Source organism: Octopus sinensis, linkage group LG17 (genome assembly GCF_006345805.1).
Source record: "Octopus sinensis linkage group LG17, ASM634580v1, whole genome shotgun sequence".
Lineage (NCBI taxonomy): Eukaryota > Metazoa > Mollusca > Cephalopoda > Octopoda > Octopodidae > Octopus > Octopus sinensis.
In genome coordinates this window covers 7356985-7375388 of record NC_043013.1, presented here as the reverse complement: position 1 = coordinate 7375388, position 18404 = coordinate 7356985, and the positions used below count along the sequence as shown (strand labels likewise).

Genomic DNA, 18404 nt, shown 5'->3' with positions numbered 1-18404 from the left:
AGAGAGAGACAAACGGCCTGCTGTGTGGAGTAGGGTAGATATACTGGGTGATGTGTAGAGGGGTGGAGAGAGATTAGCTAATGTATAGAGAAATGGGCTTCGATACAAAAATGTAGACAGAAAAATTACCATTGGACAGGAAGAGTGACATGTTGATAGAAAAACACACAGAATGATATTGTTGTGGAAGGATTCCGACCACGCCACAAGTGACTAAAGGTGGACTGATTCATTGCTATAAAACAAGGAACTGTGAGTGATTGGCTGTTCAGGTGGGTAAGCAGTCACTGTGAGCTGTTGATAGAGAGCACTGAGTCTCGTGTAATAGTGATTGTATTGCATTGTCATCAAATCTAAGTAGAGACTTCAAACTTAAAATCTTCAAAGCCACAGTCGAACCAATTCTGCTATATGGCTCAGAAACCTGGACGTTATCAAAGAAGCTTGAGAGGCGGTTGGATGGAACCTATACTCGCCTCCTTATGAGAGCTCAAAATCTCTCGTGGAAGTATTATCCAACCAAAATTGAAATATATGGGAAAATACCACCTGTGTCATCTCTTGTGAAAGGTAGAAGAGTCCAGTTTGCTGGTCATTGTTGTAGAGCTGAAAAAGAGGCAATTTCTAGTCTTCTCCTCTGGAAGCCATCTACTCGCGATACCAGAGGGCGCACACTCTCCTACCCTGATGTAATCTCCAGGGATACAGGCATCCAGCAACAGGACCTTCGTAGTGCTATGATGGACTGTGAAGTCTGGCGTAGCATAGTAAATTCCATTGTCTCGACCACGGTCGAACAATGATGATGATGATTGCATTGTGTAAATTCTTTCCCCACTATTTATCCACAAGGATATAAAAGATATATAGACTGAAAGACATGTAAAGAAAGACATACTAACAAAACATATGACGTACCTCTCTACTGTGGAAAGTTGAATTTAAATCTGAACCATTCTGTTTCTCAGATGAAATAATGATGTTGAGGCTCTGAAAATAAAACATAATTCCAATATCTAAATGTCTGAGATTAGGTTGTATTTATTTAATGGTTTAGTCATAGGAGGAATGGCAGCATCTGTGATGTTTTTGAAGTCTCCAAGACTAAGAGAGGAAATTGAAGGAGCAAGTGGCTATATTTTCTGTGTTTTTGTTACTTCAAAGTATTGAGTTATTCTCAGATTGAAAACCTGCTCTGAATGTTTGTAATACAGTAGACTCCACTAAAAGCACTCAGGGACACATTATGGTATTAAACTGGATAATGGGCGAAGATTTTTATACAAAAATAAGCACAGACTCTTTAATAGATTTCCTCACAGATTCCATCTCCCCAATTTTCCATGAGGTTATGATAAATGACATTTGCTCAAAATTCCATGTAGTAGGATGAAATCCAGAAACTTATATGATGGCATAGCAAATTCATGGCCAGTTAACCCTTTCATTACCAACCCGGCCAAAACCGGCTCTGGCTCTGTAGTACAAATGTCTTGTTTTCATAAGTTTTGCATCAAAATATACCACCAAACCTTAGTTGCAATTTATATTCCTAACACTAGCTGAATGATAACTAAGTTATTTTACTAAATTCTTTGTTATATTTAAAGTAATTGAAAGAAACACAGAGCATCTCAAAATAAATACCGAAACGAAAGGGTTAAAAAAAGGTTACATGTGTTTGAGAAGTATTAACGTCATTTTTAATAATTACATTTGAAAGGTGGAGGAACTCACATGAGTCAATGGCCATTCTAACTGGCACCTTGCTGTACTCAAGAAAACTCATACTTCAGGGCTGAAGTTCTAAGACCAGCCCCTCTGGTAGTGAAATGCACTTGTGGCAGTTCCACACAAAAGTGCCCATGCAGTGCCACATAAAAGCATCCGTATGGCGCCATGTGAAAATGCTTGTGTGGTGCCACATAAAAGCACCCAGCACACTCTTTAAAGTGGTTGGTGCTAGGAAGGACATCCAGCCATAGAAACCATGCCAAATCAGACTGGAGGTTGATGCAGCTCTGGTGAAAGCAACCGACCCATGCCAGCATGGACAACGGACGTTAAATAATGATGATGATGATGATGATTCACACTAAATATTAATTATCCGATCGTGGCCGTTGCCAGCCTTGCCTGGCATGTAAAAAGCACCCACTACACTCACAGAGTGGTTGGCGTTAGGAAGGGCATCCAGCTGTAGAAACACTGCCAGATCAGACTGGAGCCTGGTGCAGCCTTCTGGCTTCCCAGATCCCCGGTCGAACCGTCCAACCCATGCTAGCATGGAGAACGGACGTTAAAACGATGATGATGATAATGATGATATTTCTTGGTACTCAAGTGAATGTACTATATAGTGTAAATATGTAATGTAAACATTCAGACATCATCACTATTTTGCCAAATCCTGCTGCATTTGGTCCCCTGAAGTGGTCTTGATGTAGTTGAACTAACGATTTTGGCTGTAAAGTTTGGTTTGAAAAATTAAACTTGTATACTGGAAAATATGGTAGTTTGATTTCTGATGTTTGTGTATTTTATTAAATGATTTTGTTTTAACACAGATCCTTTCCTAAGGTTATTTTTTACGTACAATATAAAGTTCCAGAACAAAGATAAAAACAACTGCTTAACATGGCAGTGAAATTGCCTGTAGTGGAGTGAGATCACTGGGTAAACCAATGATAAACATAGTTTATGATTGGAAGAATATAAGAAGGGAAAAAAATTAATTGTTCAACATCTCCTTACCTCTTTAGCTTGATCTCTCCTCAACCTGAAAGTATCCATGCATTCTCGGAGTTCCAGGAGGCAAAATTTGTGCTTATTGACAACATTGGAGTCTAACGTCTAGAAAATAAAATTTAATCCAATTCAATATCATACAAAGATTTCTAATTTTTTTATTGCCCACAAGGGGCTAAACACAGTGGGGACAAACAAGGACAGACAAAAGGATTAAGTCGATTACATCAATCCCAGTGCATAACTGGTACTTAATTTATTGACCCCGAAAGGATGAAAGGCAAAGTCGACCTCGGCAAAATTTGAACTTAGAACGTAATGGCAGATGAAATACCTATTTCTTTACTACGCACAAGGGGCTAAACACAGAGAGGACAAACAAGGACAGACAAAAGGATTAAGTCAATTACATCGACATTAGTGTGTAACTGGTACTTAATTTATCGACCCAGAAAGGATGAAAGGCAAAATTGACCTTGGCGGAATTTGAACTTAGAACGTAATGGCAGACAAAATACCGCTAAGCATTTCGCCCCGTGTGCTAACGTTTCTGCCAGCTAACCGCCTTCTATACAAAAATTTCTAAAGAAATCATTAGATCATTGGGGCATCAATAATGATTTTATTGCAACTTATTATGTTTAAGCAATATTTAAACATATATTTTTATAAGTGAGTAAGGTGGATTCATGTGATGTATATGGGAGGAGGGTAATGGCAAATGTGGTGTGAGAAATGGATTCATGGTAGATGTATGAAAATGGAGAAGGTAACCCCAAGACTGGCAAGAGAGTTTTTTTGTGGAAGATGTGAGAAAGGAGCTAGAGGGCTGGTGGAACCAGTGGAAATGCTATGTGACAAGTGGAAACGGTAAGAGGGTTTTGTTATTTGGGAGATAGGGTGGATGTAAGTGGTGGATGCGAAGCAGCTGTGACGGCAAGAGCGAGACTTGGCTGGGTGAAGTTCAGGGAATGTAGAGCATTGTTATGTGGGATAAGGTTCTCATTGAAGATGAAAGGAAGGGTCTATAGGAGATGTGTGTGAACTGCAATGCTGTATGGGAGTGAGACATGGTATTTGAGGGAGGACTGGGAGAGCAATGGTGCGAGAAATGTGTGGGGTGAAGCTGTTTGATAAGAGGAGGACTGAGGACTTGATGGGGATGCTGGGGTTGAAGGAATCAGTGGAACAACTGGCAAGGGTGAATGGAGTGTGGTGGTATGGGTATATGTTGAGGAGGGATAAGGAGCATGTTCTGAGGAGGGTTTGAGGTAAATGGACTGCAAAAGCGAGGTTGACTGAGGAAAACGTGGAGGGGGCACATGTGGAGGAGGAGATTGAGAGGGTTGGCTTGAGAAGGAAGAACACCCAAAATGGGGCAAGATGGCAAGATGGTGTGAAAGCAGTTGCTATGGCACTGAGGTAGATCCGGCCACCCCTGTTAACAGGGACAAAACCCAGATTTTAAAAAATGGATGATGATGATGATGATGATGATGATGATGGTGATGATGATTATAATAATGACTTATAACAAATTTTGCAGGGAAAAATATCTCTTGATACACCAAGTGGAAGGATGAATAGCAAAGTTGTCAATGATAGGATTTGAATTTAGAAATTCCAAAGGAAGTAACCAAATACAACAACGCGTTTTGTACAATAATCTACTAATTCTAGCAATCAACTTCCTTCCAACATTTGGTAATAAAATCGTGACCCACCCCAAGGAGAGTCATAATTTTATTACAAATAGAAGATATTATTTTCAGAGTACACCTGAGGTATCCTCTGAGAGTGATGCATACTATTATAGCTCTGAACCAACCAAAGCCTTGTGAGTGGATATGGTTGACAGAAACTCACAGAAGCCTATTATATATGTATGTGTGTGTGTGTGTGTGTGTGTGTTTCCTTGTCTTGACGTTATGTTATAGTCGTAGGTGAGCATCACTGTCATATAAACAATTACCTTGCTTGGAAACAAGCAAGTATTGATGACAGGACGGACACCTGGCAATAGAAAAATCTAGCTCAAAAATTTCTGTCTGACCCATGCAAGCAAGCTTGGTAAAGCAGACATTAGAACCATCATTATCGTCATCATCAGAATAATAATAATAATAATAATAATAATCCTTTCTACTATAGGCACAAGGTCTGAAATTTGGGGGAGGGTACTAGTCAATTACACTGACCCCAATATTTTACTTGTGCTTAATTTATCAACCCCAAACAGATGAAAGGCTAAGTCAACCTCAACAGAATTTGAACTTAGAATGTAAAGATGGACAAAATGCATTTTGCCTGGTGTACTAATGATTCTGCCAGCTCAGTGCTTTAATAATGATAATAATATAATAATAATAATAATAATAATAATAATAATAATAATAATAATCTTTTTAGTAAAGGCACAAGCTCTGACATTTTGAGGGAGGGGAATAGTCGATTACAGTAATGCCAGTGTTTCACTGGTACTTAATTTATTGACCCAGAGAGGATGAAAGGCAAAGTTGACCCTGGCGGAATTTGAACTCAAAATGTAGTGGTAGGTGAAATACTGCGAAGCATTTCACATGGTGTGCTAATGATTCTGCCAGCTCGCTGTCTTAACAACAACAACAACAACAGCAGCAGCAGTAACAACAACAACAAAATCAGCAGCAACAACAACAACATTGGCTAGTACCATAGTTAATTGACCCAAAAAGATGAAAAGTTAAGTTAACTCAGGCATTATTTGAATAACAATAATAAAATTTGAAAACTGTCAAATTTTATTTACTTACAGACTTGGACATCATGAAAACAAAAGGACAGTCAATTTTTGTGAACAGCATCTGCATAATCTGTTGTAAACAAGGAGTTAAAGAACATATTTATCGTTTTATTTGTGTTTACCAAACTGTTAGAGGAACTAAGGTGGAGACGCAATGGCCCAGTGGTTAGGGCAGCGGACTCGTGGTCGTAGGATCACGGTTTCGATCCCCAGACCGGGCGTTGTGAGTGTTTATTGAGCGAAAACACCTAAAGCTCCACGAGGCTCCGGCAGGGGATGGTGGTGATCCCTGCTGTACTCTTTCACCACAACTTTCTCTCACTCTTACTTCCTGTTTCTGTTGTACCTGTATTTCAAAGGGCTGGCCTTGTCACTCTCTATGTCACGCTGAATATCCCTGAGAACTACGTTAAGGGTACACGTGTCTGTGGAGTGCTCAGCCACTTATACGTTAATTTCACGAGCAGGCTGTTCCGTTGATTCGGATCAACCGGAACCCTCGTCGTCGTAACCGATGGAGTGCTTCCTTTTTGTTCTTTGGTTCTTTAACAGGTTCACAGGTTCTACTCAATCATCTGCAGCTTGGCTTGGGCACCACCACCACCACCACCACCACCACCACCACCACCACCACCACCACCACCACCACACCACCTTCAATAGATTTACTCAGCCATAACAACCCTAGTAATTCATTCACTTCTTACTATCTCAATCTAGCAAGGAGCAAAAGATGCAGGAGACTGTAACATAAAGGGATATAAGGGAACTAAATACAGGAAGGTCTTTCATAGATCGGTAAAGAGGCTGTGATATTTTCTTTTCAATTTCTGTAACAACAGATATAGTCTTATTCTTTAACCTTTAGTGTTTAAACTTGCCATATCTGGCCTAAATGTTTTACATGCTCAATGTTCAAACCAGCCAGATCCAGCCTTTCACACCTACCCTACAATATCATTCTAAAAATAATCAATCACATCATTGAAATCTTAAAGCTAAGAGATAATGGCATGATTAATACAAAAGGGTAAAGACCCCCTTTGGTCATAAATGACCACGGGATTGTACCTAGAAAGTTACCCTCCGAGGCACAAGTCTGGGCAAGGTTGTTTATGGAAAACCAGCAGTCACCCATGCATACCAGCCTCCACCCCCACCCTCTCTCCACACCACTGATGTTATCCAAGGGAAAGGCAAAGGTTGATACAGCTCGGCACCAGTGATGTCACAACTCATTTCTACAGCTGAGTGAACTGGAGCAACGTGAAATAAAGTGTCTTGCTCAAGAACACAACACACAGCCTGGTCCAGAGTAAGATGAATGCTAAAGAATTAACTGGTTTTAAATCATTGGAATATGGCCATGCTGGGGCACAGCTTTGAAGGGTTATAGTTGATCATATCAAGTTCACTACTTATTTCAGTCTAAATTATTTTTAATGATCTCTATTTATTGAACAGCTAGGTTTTACCATTTTGGCATAAAGAGATTAAAAAGGCACAATGTTTTGCAAAGGAAGGGCACGCATGTAGATTTAACATATTACTTGGCTTAACATCACCAGTAATTGCTTTGAGTGGAGTGCACTTTGCTGCAACAAGCATTTGGACGAGATCCTTTCTACAGATACCCAGGCAGGTCATCAGCTTTTCTAACGCCAGCTGTGGTTGAGGGGACCTATAAAGATTATGTATACTGTCCATCATCATTTGACTAATTTACTGTTTAAAAAAAAATAAAGCAACAAATATGCGAAGTGCTAACGGTAAAAAAAAATATATATAAAAATGGTAACATTTCCAAAGGATATCAAAATCTTGAGCAAGTTCTTTAAACGATTCGGCCTTGTGAAGATAATAACAGACTTCTTTGCTAAGTGTTAAAACTTGTTTATATAAATCCTATAAAAGATTAAAAAATGTTCAATCAATCAGAAATGATCACAAACAAAATTTATAAAAAAGAAAAACAATGGAAAGCATACTGTTTAGAAAGCCAACTTAGTAGGTTGTCAAGCTACAAGGGGGTTCATATATATTTATTTCTTTATTGCCCACAAGGGGCTAAACATAGAGAGGGCAAACAAGGACAGACAAACGGATTAAGTATGCAAATGGTACTTATTTAATCGACCCCGAAAGGATGACAGGCAAAGTCGACCTCGGCGGATTTTGAACTCAGAACGTAACGACAGACGAAATACCACATTGTGTCTGGAGCTAAAAAAAACACTTGGCTCTTAGTGGCCATAAATTGGTACCATGGCAAGTTGTAGTTCAACATTGTAAACAGTAGCAACACATTAAAACTAAGAAGTCAGAAGTAGTGAGTTTCATTTCTTTTTTTGCATATCATAACTTGGCAGAAGATGATGTGTGTGTATATATATATGTATGTGTGTGTGTGTGTATATATATATATATATATATATAATACCAGAAGTTACAGAGCAGCTAAAGGGACAAGATTTAGGTGCACTGGCACTTACCAAAGTTTGGTTAATTATAAATATATATTTGTTTACTACACACAAGGGGCTAAACACAGAGGGGAAAAACAAGGACAGACAAAGGGATTAAGTCGATTACATCGACCCCAGTGCGAAACTGGTACTTTATTTATCGACCCCGAAGGGATGAAAGACAAAGTCGACCTTGGCAGAATTTGAGCTCAGAACATAACGACAGACGAAACACTGCTAAGCATTTTGCCCGGTGTGCTAACGTTTCTGCCAGCTCCCCGCCCTTGGTTAATAATAAATATATATGATCATGTTTTGAGTTATGTTTTCCTGTATCACCAACTCAATCAATTTGTCTGTCTATATATATATGTATGTAGATATATATATATATATATATATATATATATATATATATTATTATTATTTAAACAGTTTGATTTGGCTCCATATAACTTAAAGTTTTGCGGGCTATATATTACTGAATAGAGGGGTCGTTGGTGTTAGAAAGGGCATCCAACTGTAAAAAGCCATGCCAAAACAGACACTGAAGCCTGGTGCAGTCTTCTGACTAGTCAGCTCCTGTCAAACCATCCAACCCATGCCATGGAAAGCGGACGTAAAATGATGATGATGATGATTTAAATATCATCGTTATCATTTAATGTCTATTCTCAGTACTGGCATGATTATACACACACACACACATACACACACACACACACACACACATACACACACACATATATATATAAAACCAAGCAAGAACAAATTTCAAAGGTCAGTGTTCATATTCACTCAATATATTTCAAAGCGTCGGAATACTCCACAGCATACATAGGTGCATTCATATACACAAGATATAAGGACTATAGGCGAGTTAATTCCAACCTATCAATTAACTCGTCCATTCCAACCTATATCTTCATGAAATGGCTCTCAGACTTTGCAACTGCTCAAGAAACCTTTTAAAATCATTTTATACCAACTCTCTCATCTATTTGGATTACCACAACACATTCACCATCCACATATTTTAATATCAACATTGATTTTAATACGGACATACAACCTCGCAAGTACATTTATATATTTTTTTCATATTTTTATATATTTATAAATTTTTATATTATATCTTGTGTTTATGAATACACCTATACATGCTGTGGAGTATTCCGATGCTTTGAAATATATTGAGTGAATATGAACACTGACCATTGAAATTTGTTCTCTCCTTCTTGGTTTTATATTCTTAAGGCTCTTTTAGAACGCTAATCAGTTGAGCTGTATAAGGGGATAATTATCCCACTTATTTCTTCATTATACACACACACATATACATATATATATATACATATATACATAGCTGAGTAACAGCTTTTGTTATATTTCTGCTGCTTTTAAATAAAGCATATTACTCTACCTCTGGTATTTGAGTACTCTTTTTTCCACCTTGCTTCACATTTATGTGCTTACTCCGATACATACATACATACATATATATATATATATATATATTTATTTATAGACAATAAGAAAATGGAGGGGATCATCCACTTTTAGACATTATATTATGTCAATTTATACATACATACATACAAACAGTCAGACAGACAGATAGACAGAAAAACAAAAGACGAAGACAGATGTATGAACAACAAGCAAGTATATTAGTTTGACGCTGGGGAAAATGGAAAAGTCTTTTACGTTTCGAGCCTACACTCTTCAATACATACACACACGACATGTTTAATATTTTTCTATCATTAGTTAAGTATCGCTATTTAATTATAAATATTTACATTATCAATTGACCCCTTTCACCCGGTGCCAAAACTGGAACCAAGAGGGAAAAGAAGAAGAAGCACAGACCTTATATAAACGTGGGAAAATTTGGCAAGTGTGTATGACATGCTGTGATGAAGAAGTGTTGAGAACATCGGATACATGAGTCTTCCAAGCATCCTCAATAGCTTCACTGTGAATGTTGAAATGGAAGGCACAATTGGAAATGTTGGTGAGACTGAAAGATGGCACAGCAGATGGTTGTGTTGGGGTTGGTTCAGCATCAGGGACTGGGCTTCAAGAAAAGAAATATTATGCAAAATAGAATTAATCTTTGAAAATATGATTGCACACATGCATGTGTGATGACGAGGACAATGTATGCTGGTTTTACCACACACACACACACACACACACACATGCATGTGCACAAATAAGCACACTTTCAAAGTTGAATGGTTAAGAAGATTCCTTTATAATCATGAGGTCCTAGGTTCAATTCTTCTTTGTGGCATCCCGGGCAAGTATCTTTTACCAAGATTTTACCCACTAACTCTAAGCAGTTTTAATAATAATAATAATAATAATATTAATAATAATAATAATAATAATAATAATAATAATAATAATAATAATGATAATAATAATAATAATACTGATGATGATGATTATTATTATTATTATCATTATTATTATTATTATTATCATTATTATTATTTTTTTTTTTTCTTTTAGGTACAAGGACAGAAATTTCAGAGTGGAAGGAGGAGGTGATTATATCAAATCCCAATACTTCAGAAGAATTAGAGTAAAACAAATTTTTGACAGGTCAACTTGAGCAGGACTGACATGGGCTAAACAACAACATGATGATGATGACGATGATGATGATGATGATTCAAAACAATAACAACTAACCTTGGAGAATTCAAAAGAAAAATTTTTCTTTTGTTTAAAGTCTGATTTTGGTAAGACGAAGAAGATCCATTTTGGTTGACTTGTGGCATACCATCATCTTCATCACCCCCAGAGGCTTGAGACTGGGGAGAGAACAAATGCAAATATGAAAATTATCAGTTTGGGAAGAAGTGCGATGGTGGTTAAAGTGAGGGCTTGCTTTTGCATATGGGATTATATTTTTTGAATTGGATTAACAAGCAAAGAAAAATGCAGTTGACTTAGCTATACCAAGACCCAGTGGTGTTGCAAGGGATATGTGTATAGTATACAAACTACATATGGTGGCCCTTTTGTAAGCCCAGTACTTATTCTATCGGTCTCTTTTGCCAAACCGCTAAGTTACGGGGACATAAACACACCAGCATCGGTTGTTAAGCAATGCTAGAGGGACAATCACAGACACACACATATATGTACATATATACGACGGGCTTCTTTCAGTTTCCATCTTCCAAATCCACTCACAAGGCTTTGGTCGGCCTGAGGCTATAGTAGAAGACACTTGCCCAAAGTGCCATGCAGTGGGACTGAACCCGGAACCATGTGGTTGGTAAACAAGCTACTTACCACACAGCCACTCCTGCGCCCACCTACATGTTGAAGGTAAGTTATATTCAAAGAATGGGTGGTCAAATCTAACACCCAAGCTATGCTACTTCCAGGGTCCACTCATATTGATTTGAAATTCTGGCACAAGTCCAGCAATTTTGGGGGAGGGGTAAGTTGATTAAATCGACCCCAGTGCTCAACTGGTACTTATTTTATTGACCTTGAAAGGATAACAGACAAAATCAACCTTGGGCAGATTTGAACTCAGGACATAAAGACGGATGAAATGTTGCTAACGATTTCTGGCAACTCACCACCTTAAGGTCCACTCATATTAACTCAATTGAATAATGACCTAGTCAAATAAACTGCTACTCAAACTAGCAATGAGCTACACTCAAACAAGTGATGAGTCAGTTCAATGAACCAACACTCAGCTAAGTAATAACACAGTTATATGAGTAAATACTCAGGTAATCAATATTTCAGTTAGATAAGCCGTTACTCAGATGAATAATGCTCAAGTTAAATGAATCATTACTTTGTTGAGCAAAGATCCAGTTAAATGGACAATTACTTGGTTGAGTACTGGCCAAGCTAGATGAGTCCTAACTCAGTTGAACAATGAAAAACAGTCTCATTAGCTCATTATCTATAGTGATACACAGAATTAAATATCAAATATACAAGCACTAAATGTTGACTTCCAACAGTACTGTAGATTTAAAAGGGGGATTATGTTTTGGATTAACAGTAGATTATTATAAAAGAATAAGTAAACAAGTGCTGGTTTGCCAGAAACAAAAAAAAAACTATCTATCACACTAATACAAGGATTAACTAATGCACTGCAGTTTAGGATTAACCAACACACAGCAGACATGGATTAACTCTTACATAGAGACAAGGATTAACTAACACACAGCAGATGTAGGTTAACTATTATACTAAAGACAAAAGATTAACTAACACACAGAGGACATCGATTAATTCTTACATTGAGACAAGGATTAATTAACATACGGCAGAAATGGATTAACTCTTACATTGAGAAAATGATTAACTAACATACAGCAGATGTGGATTAACTATTATACTAAAGACAAAGGTTAACTAACACACAGAAGAAATGAACCATAGTTGAGGATTAACTAACACGCAAAAGACATGGATTAACTCTTAGATTGAGACAAGGATTAACTAACACAGAGCAGATGTGGATTAACTATTATACTAAAGACAATGGTTAACTAACACACAACAGACATGGATTAACTCTTACATTGAGACAAGGATTAACTAACATACAGCTGATGTGGATTAACAATTATACTAAAGATAAAGGTTAACTAACACACAGCAGAAATAGACCATAGTTGAGGATTAACTAACACACAGATGTGGGTTAACTATTATACTAGATTAACTAACACTCAGAAGAAATGGATTAACTCTTACATTGAGACAAGGATTAACTAACACAGAGCAGATGTGGATTAATTATTATATTAAAGACAAAGGTTAACTAACACACAACAGACATGGATTAACTCTTACACTGAGACAAGGATTAACTAACTAACACACGGCAGATGTGGGTTACTCATTATTCTGAAGACAAGGATTAACTAATATACCAGATTTGAGAATTAAGTAACACACAGAAGATACAGATTAATTCTTACAATGATACAAAGATCAATTAACACATGAGTTCAGAATTAATTAACAGAGAGCAGAGGGGATTTACTCAACACATTGCAGAGTGTGTGTGTGGTGTGTGTGTGGGGGGGGGCTTAAATATTGCACAGACTTAAAGATTAACAACTAACATGCTGCAGATGGGATTTAAGTAACATACTCCAGATAAGAATTAACTAACGTATTGATTACAGGTGGAGAAGAACTACAAAAAGAAAGCAATGAAAAAAAAAAATGGGGGGTGATACGACCTAAACAGTGGCAGAAACAGAGATTCTAAAACAAAAGGAATTGTGCTATGTAGACTCACAGCAAGTAAACCAGAATATCCAAATGTTCAAAGTATTGAGTTTAAGAAGAAGAAGAAGAAGGAGAAGAGGAAGCGGAGGAAGAAAAACAAGGATCATCAGCATCATCATTGTTCGGTAAAATCCCAGGGTGGATTGACCTTGGTTGTGAAGAAATAAGAAGAGAAAAGCAAAGAAGAACTAATGACATCATAAAGGAAAAAAAAAGAGAAAAAAAATAATACAAGTAAACTCAAAGAGACATTTCTTGAGAAGAGCAATGGCCACTTAATAATTCTGAAAGTATAAAAAAAATTAAGACAGACAGATAGATTAAGAGTGAGAGAGAGAGAAAGATAGACAGAGAAGAGAGAGAGGAGAGAGAGAGAGAGAGAGAGAGAGAGAGAGAAGGAGAGAGATGAGACATGTTTAGTATAAAGTATGAAAAAATATATTCATCATCATCATCATCATTTAGCGTCCGCTTTCCATGCTAGCATGGGTTGGATGGTTCAACTGGGGTCTGGGAAGCCAGAAGGCTGCACCAGGCCCAGTCTGATCTGGCAGTGTTTCTACGGCTGGATGCCCTTCCTAATGCCAACCACTCCGTGAGTGTAGTGGGTGCTTTTTACGTGCCACCGGCACAGGCGCCAGACGGGGCTGGCAAACGGCCACGGTTGGATGGTGCTTTTTACGTGCCACCGGCACGGGGGCCAGGCGAGGCTGGCAATGGCCTAAATATAATAAAGATGAGATGTGGATAAAGTGTTGTGTGTGTATAGACACACACATGTATATATGAGCTCTGTTGTTGTACTTAGCCATTTCATGGCATCTGACATCATACAGGGCGATATGACTTGCTTCTTAAGGGACACTTATTCCTAAATTAACACACAAACACAGACACATGGTGGTTGTTCCTTCTTCACAGATTACTGCCATCACATTGTGCTTCCTTGGTAGCAATGGCGTTTCTGATTTTCCATCCATGACCTCTCGGCTGACTATTCAGTCCCATTGCGGAACCGCATGGTTTGAAGCATAGGCGGCAGACAATAGTTCTTACTGTGTAACTATGCTTGAGAGGAAACGTGTGTTTAATATATGAGCAAAAAGACAGCAGTGTTGTCTATATAAAATACAGTGATGAGATGTAGATAAAGTGTAGTGTGTTTGTGTGTGTGTATGTCTAACATGAGAGAGAGAGAGAGAGAGAGAGAGAGAGAGAGAGAGAGAGAGAGAGAGAGAGAGAGAGAGAGAGAGAGAGAGAGAACATTTCTAAATGAGATTTGAGATTGATTAATGTTCTTTGTTGAATCCTGTTGACAAAAAACAAAGTTCCAGGCTCAATTCTTCTTACTTACTTCATCTGAATAAACCTCTTCCAGAAAACTGGAACTGTCTTTCAGGGTTAGACTCTTGGCATCAGGGAAATTGTCCAGCAGTTTCAAATCAGGTACGCTGCCAAAAAACGTCAATGTTGACGAAGATTCTGTTGCATCGAGGTTCAATGAACAGCGACGATCACCCAAAGAGAAATAGTCATCTTTTTGCTAAAAGAGAGGAAAATATAAAAAGAAGTGAGATACGATAATTACATTTAAAAAAAAATAATGATGATATTCTTTCTAATTTTGGCACAAGGTTAATAATCTTAGAGGAAATATATATAATATAATCGAATACATCAATCTCAGTACATGACTGGTACTTTGTTTTTATTGAAGTTGGTTTTGGTGGGATTTGAGCTTAGAACTTAAAGAGCCAATGCTCTAACAATTCTGCCGGCTCACCGCTGTTAATAATAATAATAATAATAATAATAATAATAATAATAATGATAATTCTTTCTACTATAAGCAAAAGGCCTGAAATTTTTGGGGGAGGGGACTAGTTGATTAAATCGACCCCCAGAACTCAGCTGATATTTATTTCATAGACCCTGAAAGGATGAAAGGCAAAGTTGACCTCGGTGGAATTTGAACTCAGAACGTAAAGTTGGATGAAATGCTGCTAAGCATTTTGTCTGGCAGCTCACCGCCTTATTAATAATAATAATGATAGTAATGATAATAATAATAATGTTTTTAAATTTTAACACAAGGCCAACAATTTCAGTGGGAAGAGAGTAAGTCGCTTACATTGACCCCACCCCAGAGATCAACTGGTACTTGTTTTACTGACCCTGAATGAATAAAAGGCAAAGTCGACCTCAGTAGGATTCGAACTCAGAATGTAAGGACAGACAAAATGCCACTAAGCATTTCGCCCTGCATGCTAACGATTCTGCCAAGCATTTGTAACAGAAATTGTATCAGACATGATAAACATTAACTTGAGACAGTATTATGAAGGAACAACAATTCTACTAACAGCAAATGATACGTACTTTATTTGTGTCTTGTTAGTAAACCTGATGCTCTTTTCTATCTTGAATTAATATTTATAATCTCTAATATTATAATAATGATTTTTAATTTTAATTTCAACTTTAAAACAAAGGATAAAAATTGAAAACGGAAAGAAGTGTTTAAAAGGATTTATGTGGCAAAACATTTAAAATATTTTCTGAGACAAGATGCTCCCTCAAAGTTTGTGGAGAGCTTATTGTTGATTAAATTTATCACAGTAAGCAAGCGGTATTTATTTTATAAAACCCTCACAAAGATAAAAGGCAAATAAACCCTCAGCAAGATTTAAATTCAGAATAAACAGGGGACATAACTGAATATTGCATGCCATTTTTATCTCCCCTTCGGCTATTTCTCTTATCTCTCACACTGCAATAATTATTTCTACTCTAGGGACAAGGCCTTGAAAGTTTTTGGGGGAAAGGGGACCAGTCGTTTTTGGACACAGTATAAATATCATGTAAAAGACAAGAGTTACAGTTAAAATATATATACATACGTGAACATAAACACAACATAAAATACATACATAAAGAAAAAACCAACCATGTGCATCGTGTGTGCTCGAGTTACATGAAGATGAGTTTGGTGAATTAGCAAATACATGTCTAACGTTATGATAGCAGACGAAAGGATGAAAGGCAAAGTCAACCCTGTTGGAATTTGAACCCAAATGAAACACCACTAAGCATTTTGGCTTGGATGCTAACAATGCTGCCAGCTCGCCAACTTAAATAATAATAATAATAATAATAATAATAATGATAATAATAATAATAATGATAATAATAATAATAATAATAATAATAATGATAATGATAATAATAATAATAATATAATAATAATAATAATGATGATGATGATGATGATGATTTCTTACTGAAGCAGAAACATGAATTTTGATGGGATAGTTGATTAAATTGACCCCAGTACTAGACTGGTAACTATCAATTTATCAATTGCAGAAGAATGTATGGTAATAAAGTTGACACCAGTTTAAATTTGAACTTCAAATGTGAAAGCACATAATGAAATACAGCAAAATATTTTGTTTGGTATGACATTCAATGTTAAATGTTTGCTGCTTAAATTCATAAAAATACCATGATGTTTGCAAATGTCATGTGGGTATGTAAGTGTGTATAAAAAAAATTTCAACTGCAGTCTTTACCGCGATGTACATTCTTGACAAAGAAAGAGAGTGTGTGTGTGTGTGTGTGTGTGTGTGTTAAAGAGTGGTGGGATGTGAGTTTGATAGCATTCTAATTACTAATAGTTATATGCCCATCACTAATGGGCTGCTCTGGATAGCACACTGCTCCCTCACTATTCAATGATTCACCCTCAGATTTACAGTGATACACTTATTTTGAAACTCCATTTTAGTATTATTACAAATTAGTACCCATCCAGAATATTCTGAAGCATCCCTAGGCACCAAAGTCTGGTGACAGGCCTGAATAGTTATAATTACATTTGTGAAAAACCTGAGAAATTCTTCACAAATGTATACTATGGATACCACAATATGTACAGTTTTGTCCTTTTAAGTATGTAAATTTGTGTAGAATGTTTACAACCACAAGTTTTACTTCCTTACATATTCATTTTATTAAAAGACATGAGGGGTTTTTATCAGGGTGGCCCAAACTAATAGGTATGCACTCTAAGTGCTTAAATTGATATGCCATTAAAATTACGGTTTGAACTGCAGTTGAAGACATGATTTTGTGACTGCTTTTCTAAAGCAGCTGAAAGTGGCTTCCTCTTGAGCTCTGAGGTACAGAATAAAGCAGAAAATAAAAGGCAAACAGTTTGACAAACTTGACAAGGACATTCAATTTAGCTACATAATAGAAGGTTTACATAGTTGTTTCTAGAATATCCAAGCTGTTGAAACACTGTGTCAAGGGAGGATTCCAAAGGCTGAGTAACCTGTCATCAGAGAGAGAATATTTGGCCTATGGAATCCTCACTTGACACAATGTTCCAGTAGCTGGGATATTCTAGAAACAGCTGTTAGAGACCTGTTAGAAACCTTTTATCAAATACCTAAATAAAATGTCCCTGTCAAGTCTTACCAAACTGTTAGTCTTTTCTTTTCTGCTTTAATTTTATTGTGTATGTAATTTCATTATGATTATTTACATGTCATTTGAATTCCTTTTATACTGAAACAAAGTATATATTTATTATTGAGCTGCTGAAAGAATGAAAAACAAATAAACAAAAAAACCACAGATGATGTGAGGTCAGAGTAAACCTTACCTTGAAAATATAGGAATCCTGTGAAATGCAGCAGTAAATAAAAAACAAAACAAAATAAAAAATAATAAAATGTACATAGATCATACTACTATGAACAGTAATTGTTTCTAACATTGGAACAAAACTATAAATTTGTGAGGTGAGTGAATTAATCAATCATATTGACCCCATTGCTTAACTGGAACTGGATGTTATATACCCCAGAGGGAGAAGGATGAAAGTTGACCTCAGCGGGATTTGAACTCAGAATGTAAAGAGTGGAAATATGTACTGGAAGACATTTTGTCAAATGTTTTTTATGATTCTTACTACTACTACTACTACTACTAAATAATTAATAAGAATCCTTTCTACTACAGCCAGAAGGCTTGAAACTCTGTGTTTAACATTTTTTTTTGTTGGGGGTGAAGCTGATTATGTCAACCCCAGGGCTCAACTGGTACTT

The 18404-nt window shown here is 36.8% G+C and overlaps 1 protein-coding gene and 1 long non-coding RNA gene across 9 annotated transcripts in view; one reads left to right on the top strand and one right to left on the bottom strand.

The window, feature by feature from the left end:
- Positions 1-4245, top strand: part of LOC118766690 — a 27120-nt gene extending 22875 nt beyond the window's left edge. Inside the window, exon 4 of the long non-coding RNA XR_005002612.1 lies at positions 4132-4245. This is a non-coding gene — a long non-coding RNA (uncharacterized LOC118766690). The remainder of the gene's footprint in view (positions 1-4131) is intronic.
- The window catches only part of LOC115221035 (protein furry), a 234962-nt gene that overhangs the window by 9497 nt on the left and 207061 nt on the right, over positions 1-18404 (bottom strand). For 5 of the 8 annotated variants that reach the window (XM_029791247.2, XM_036510295.1, XM_036510294.1 and 2 more), the window contains 8 exons: positions 17960-17977; positions 14645-14833; positions 10699-10820; positions 9868-10075; positions 7345-7435; positions 5541-5605; positions 2755-2853; positions 919-990 (listed from right to left, as the gene is read on the bottom strand). In XM_029791247.2, the coding sequence (XP_029647107.1) occupies positions 919-990; positions 2755-2853; positions 5541-5605; positions 7345-7435; positions 9868-10075; positions 10699-10820; positions 14645-14833; positions 17960-17977 (864 nt within the window). Of the gene's footprint in view, positions 1-918; positions 991-2754; positions 2854-5540; positions 5606-7344; positions 7436-9867; positions 10076-10698; positions 10821-13283; positions 13439-14644; positions 14834-17959; positions 17978-18404 lie in introns of those variants that run through there. The other 3 variants (XM_036510297.1, XM_036510299.1, XM_036510300.1) reach the window with 2 other exon arrangements.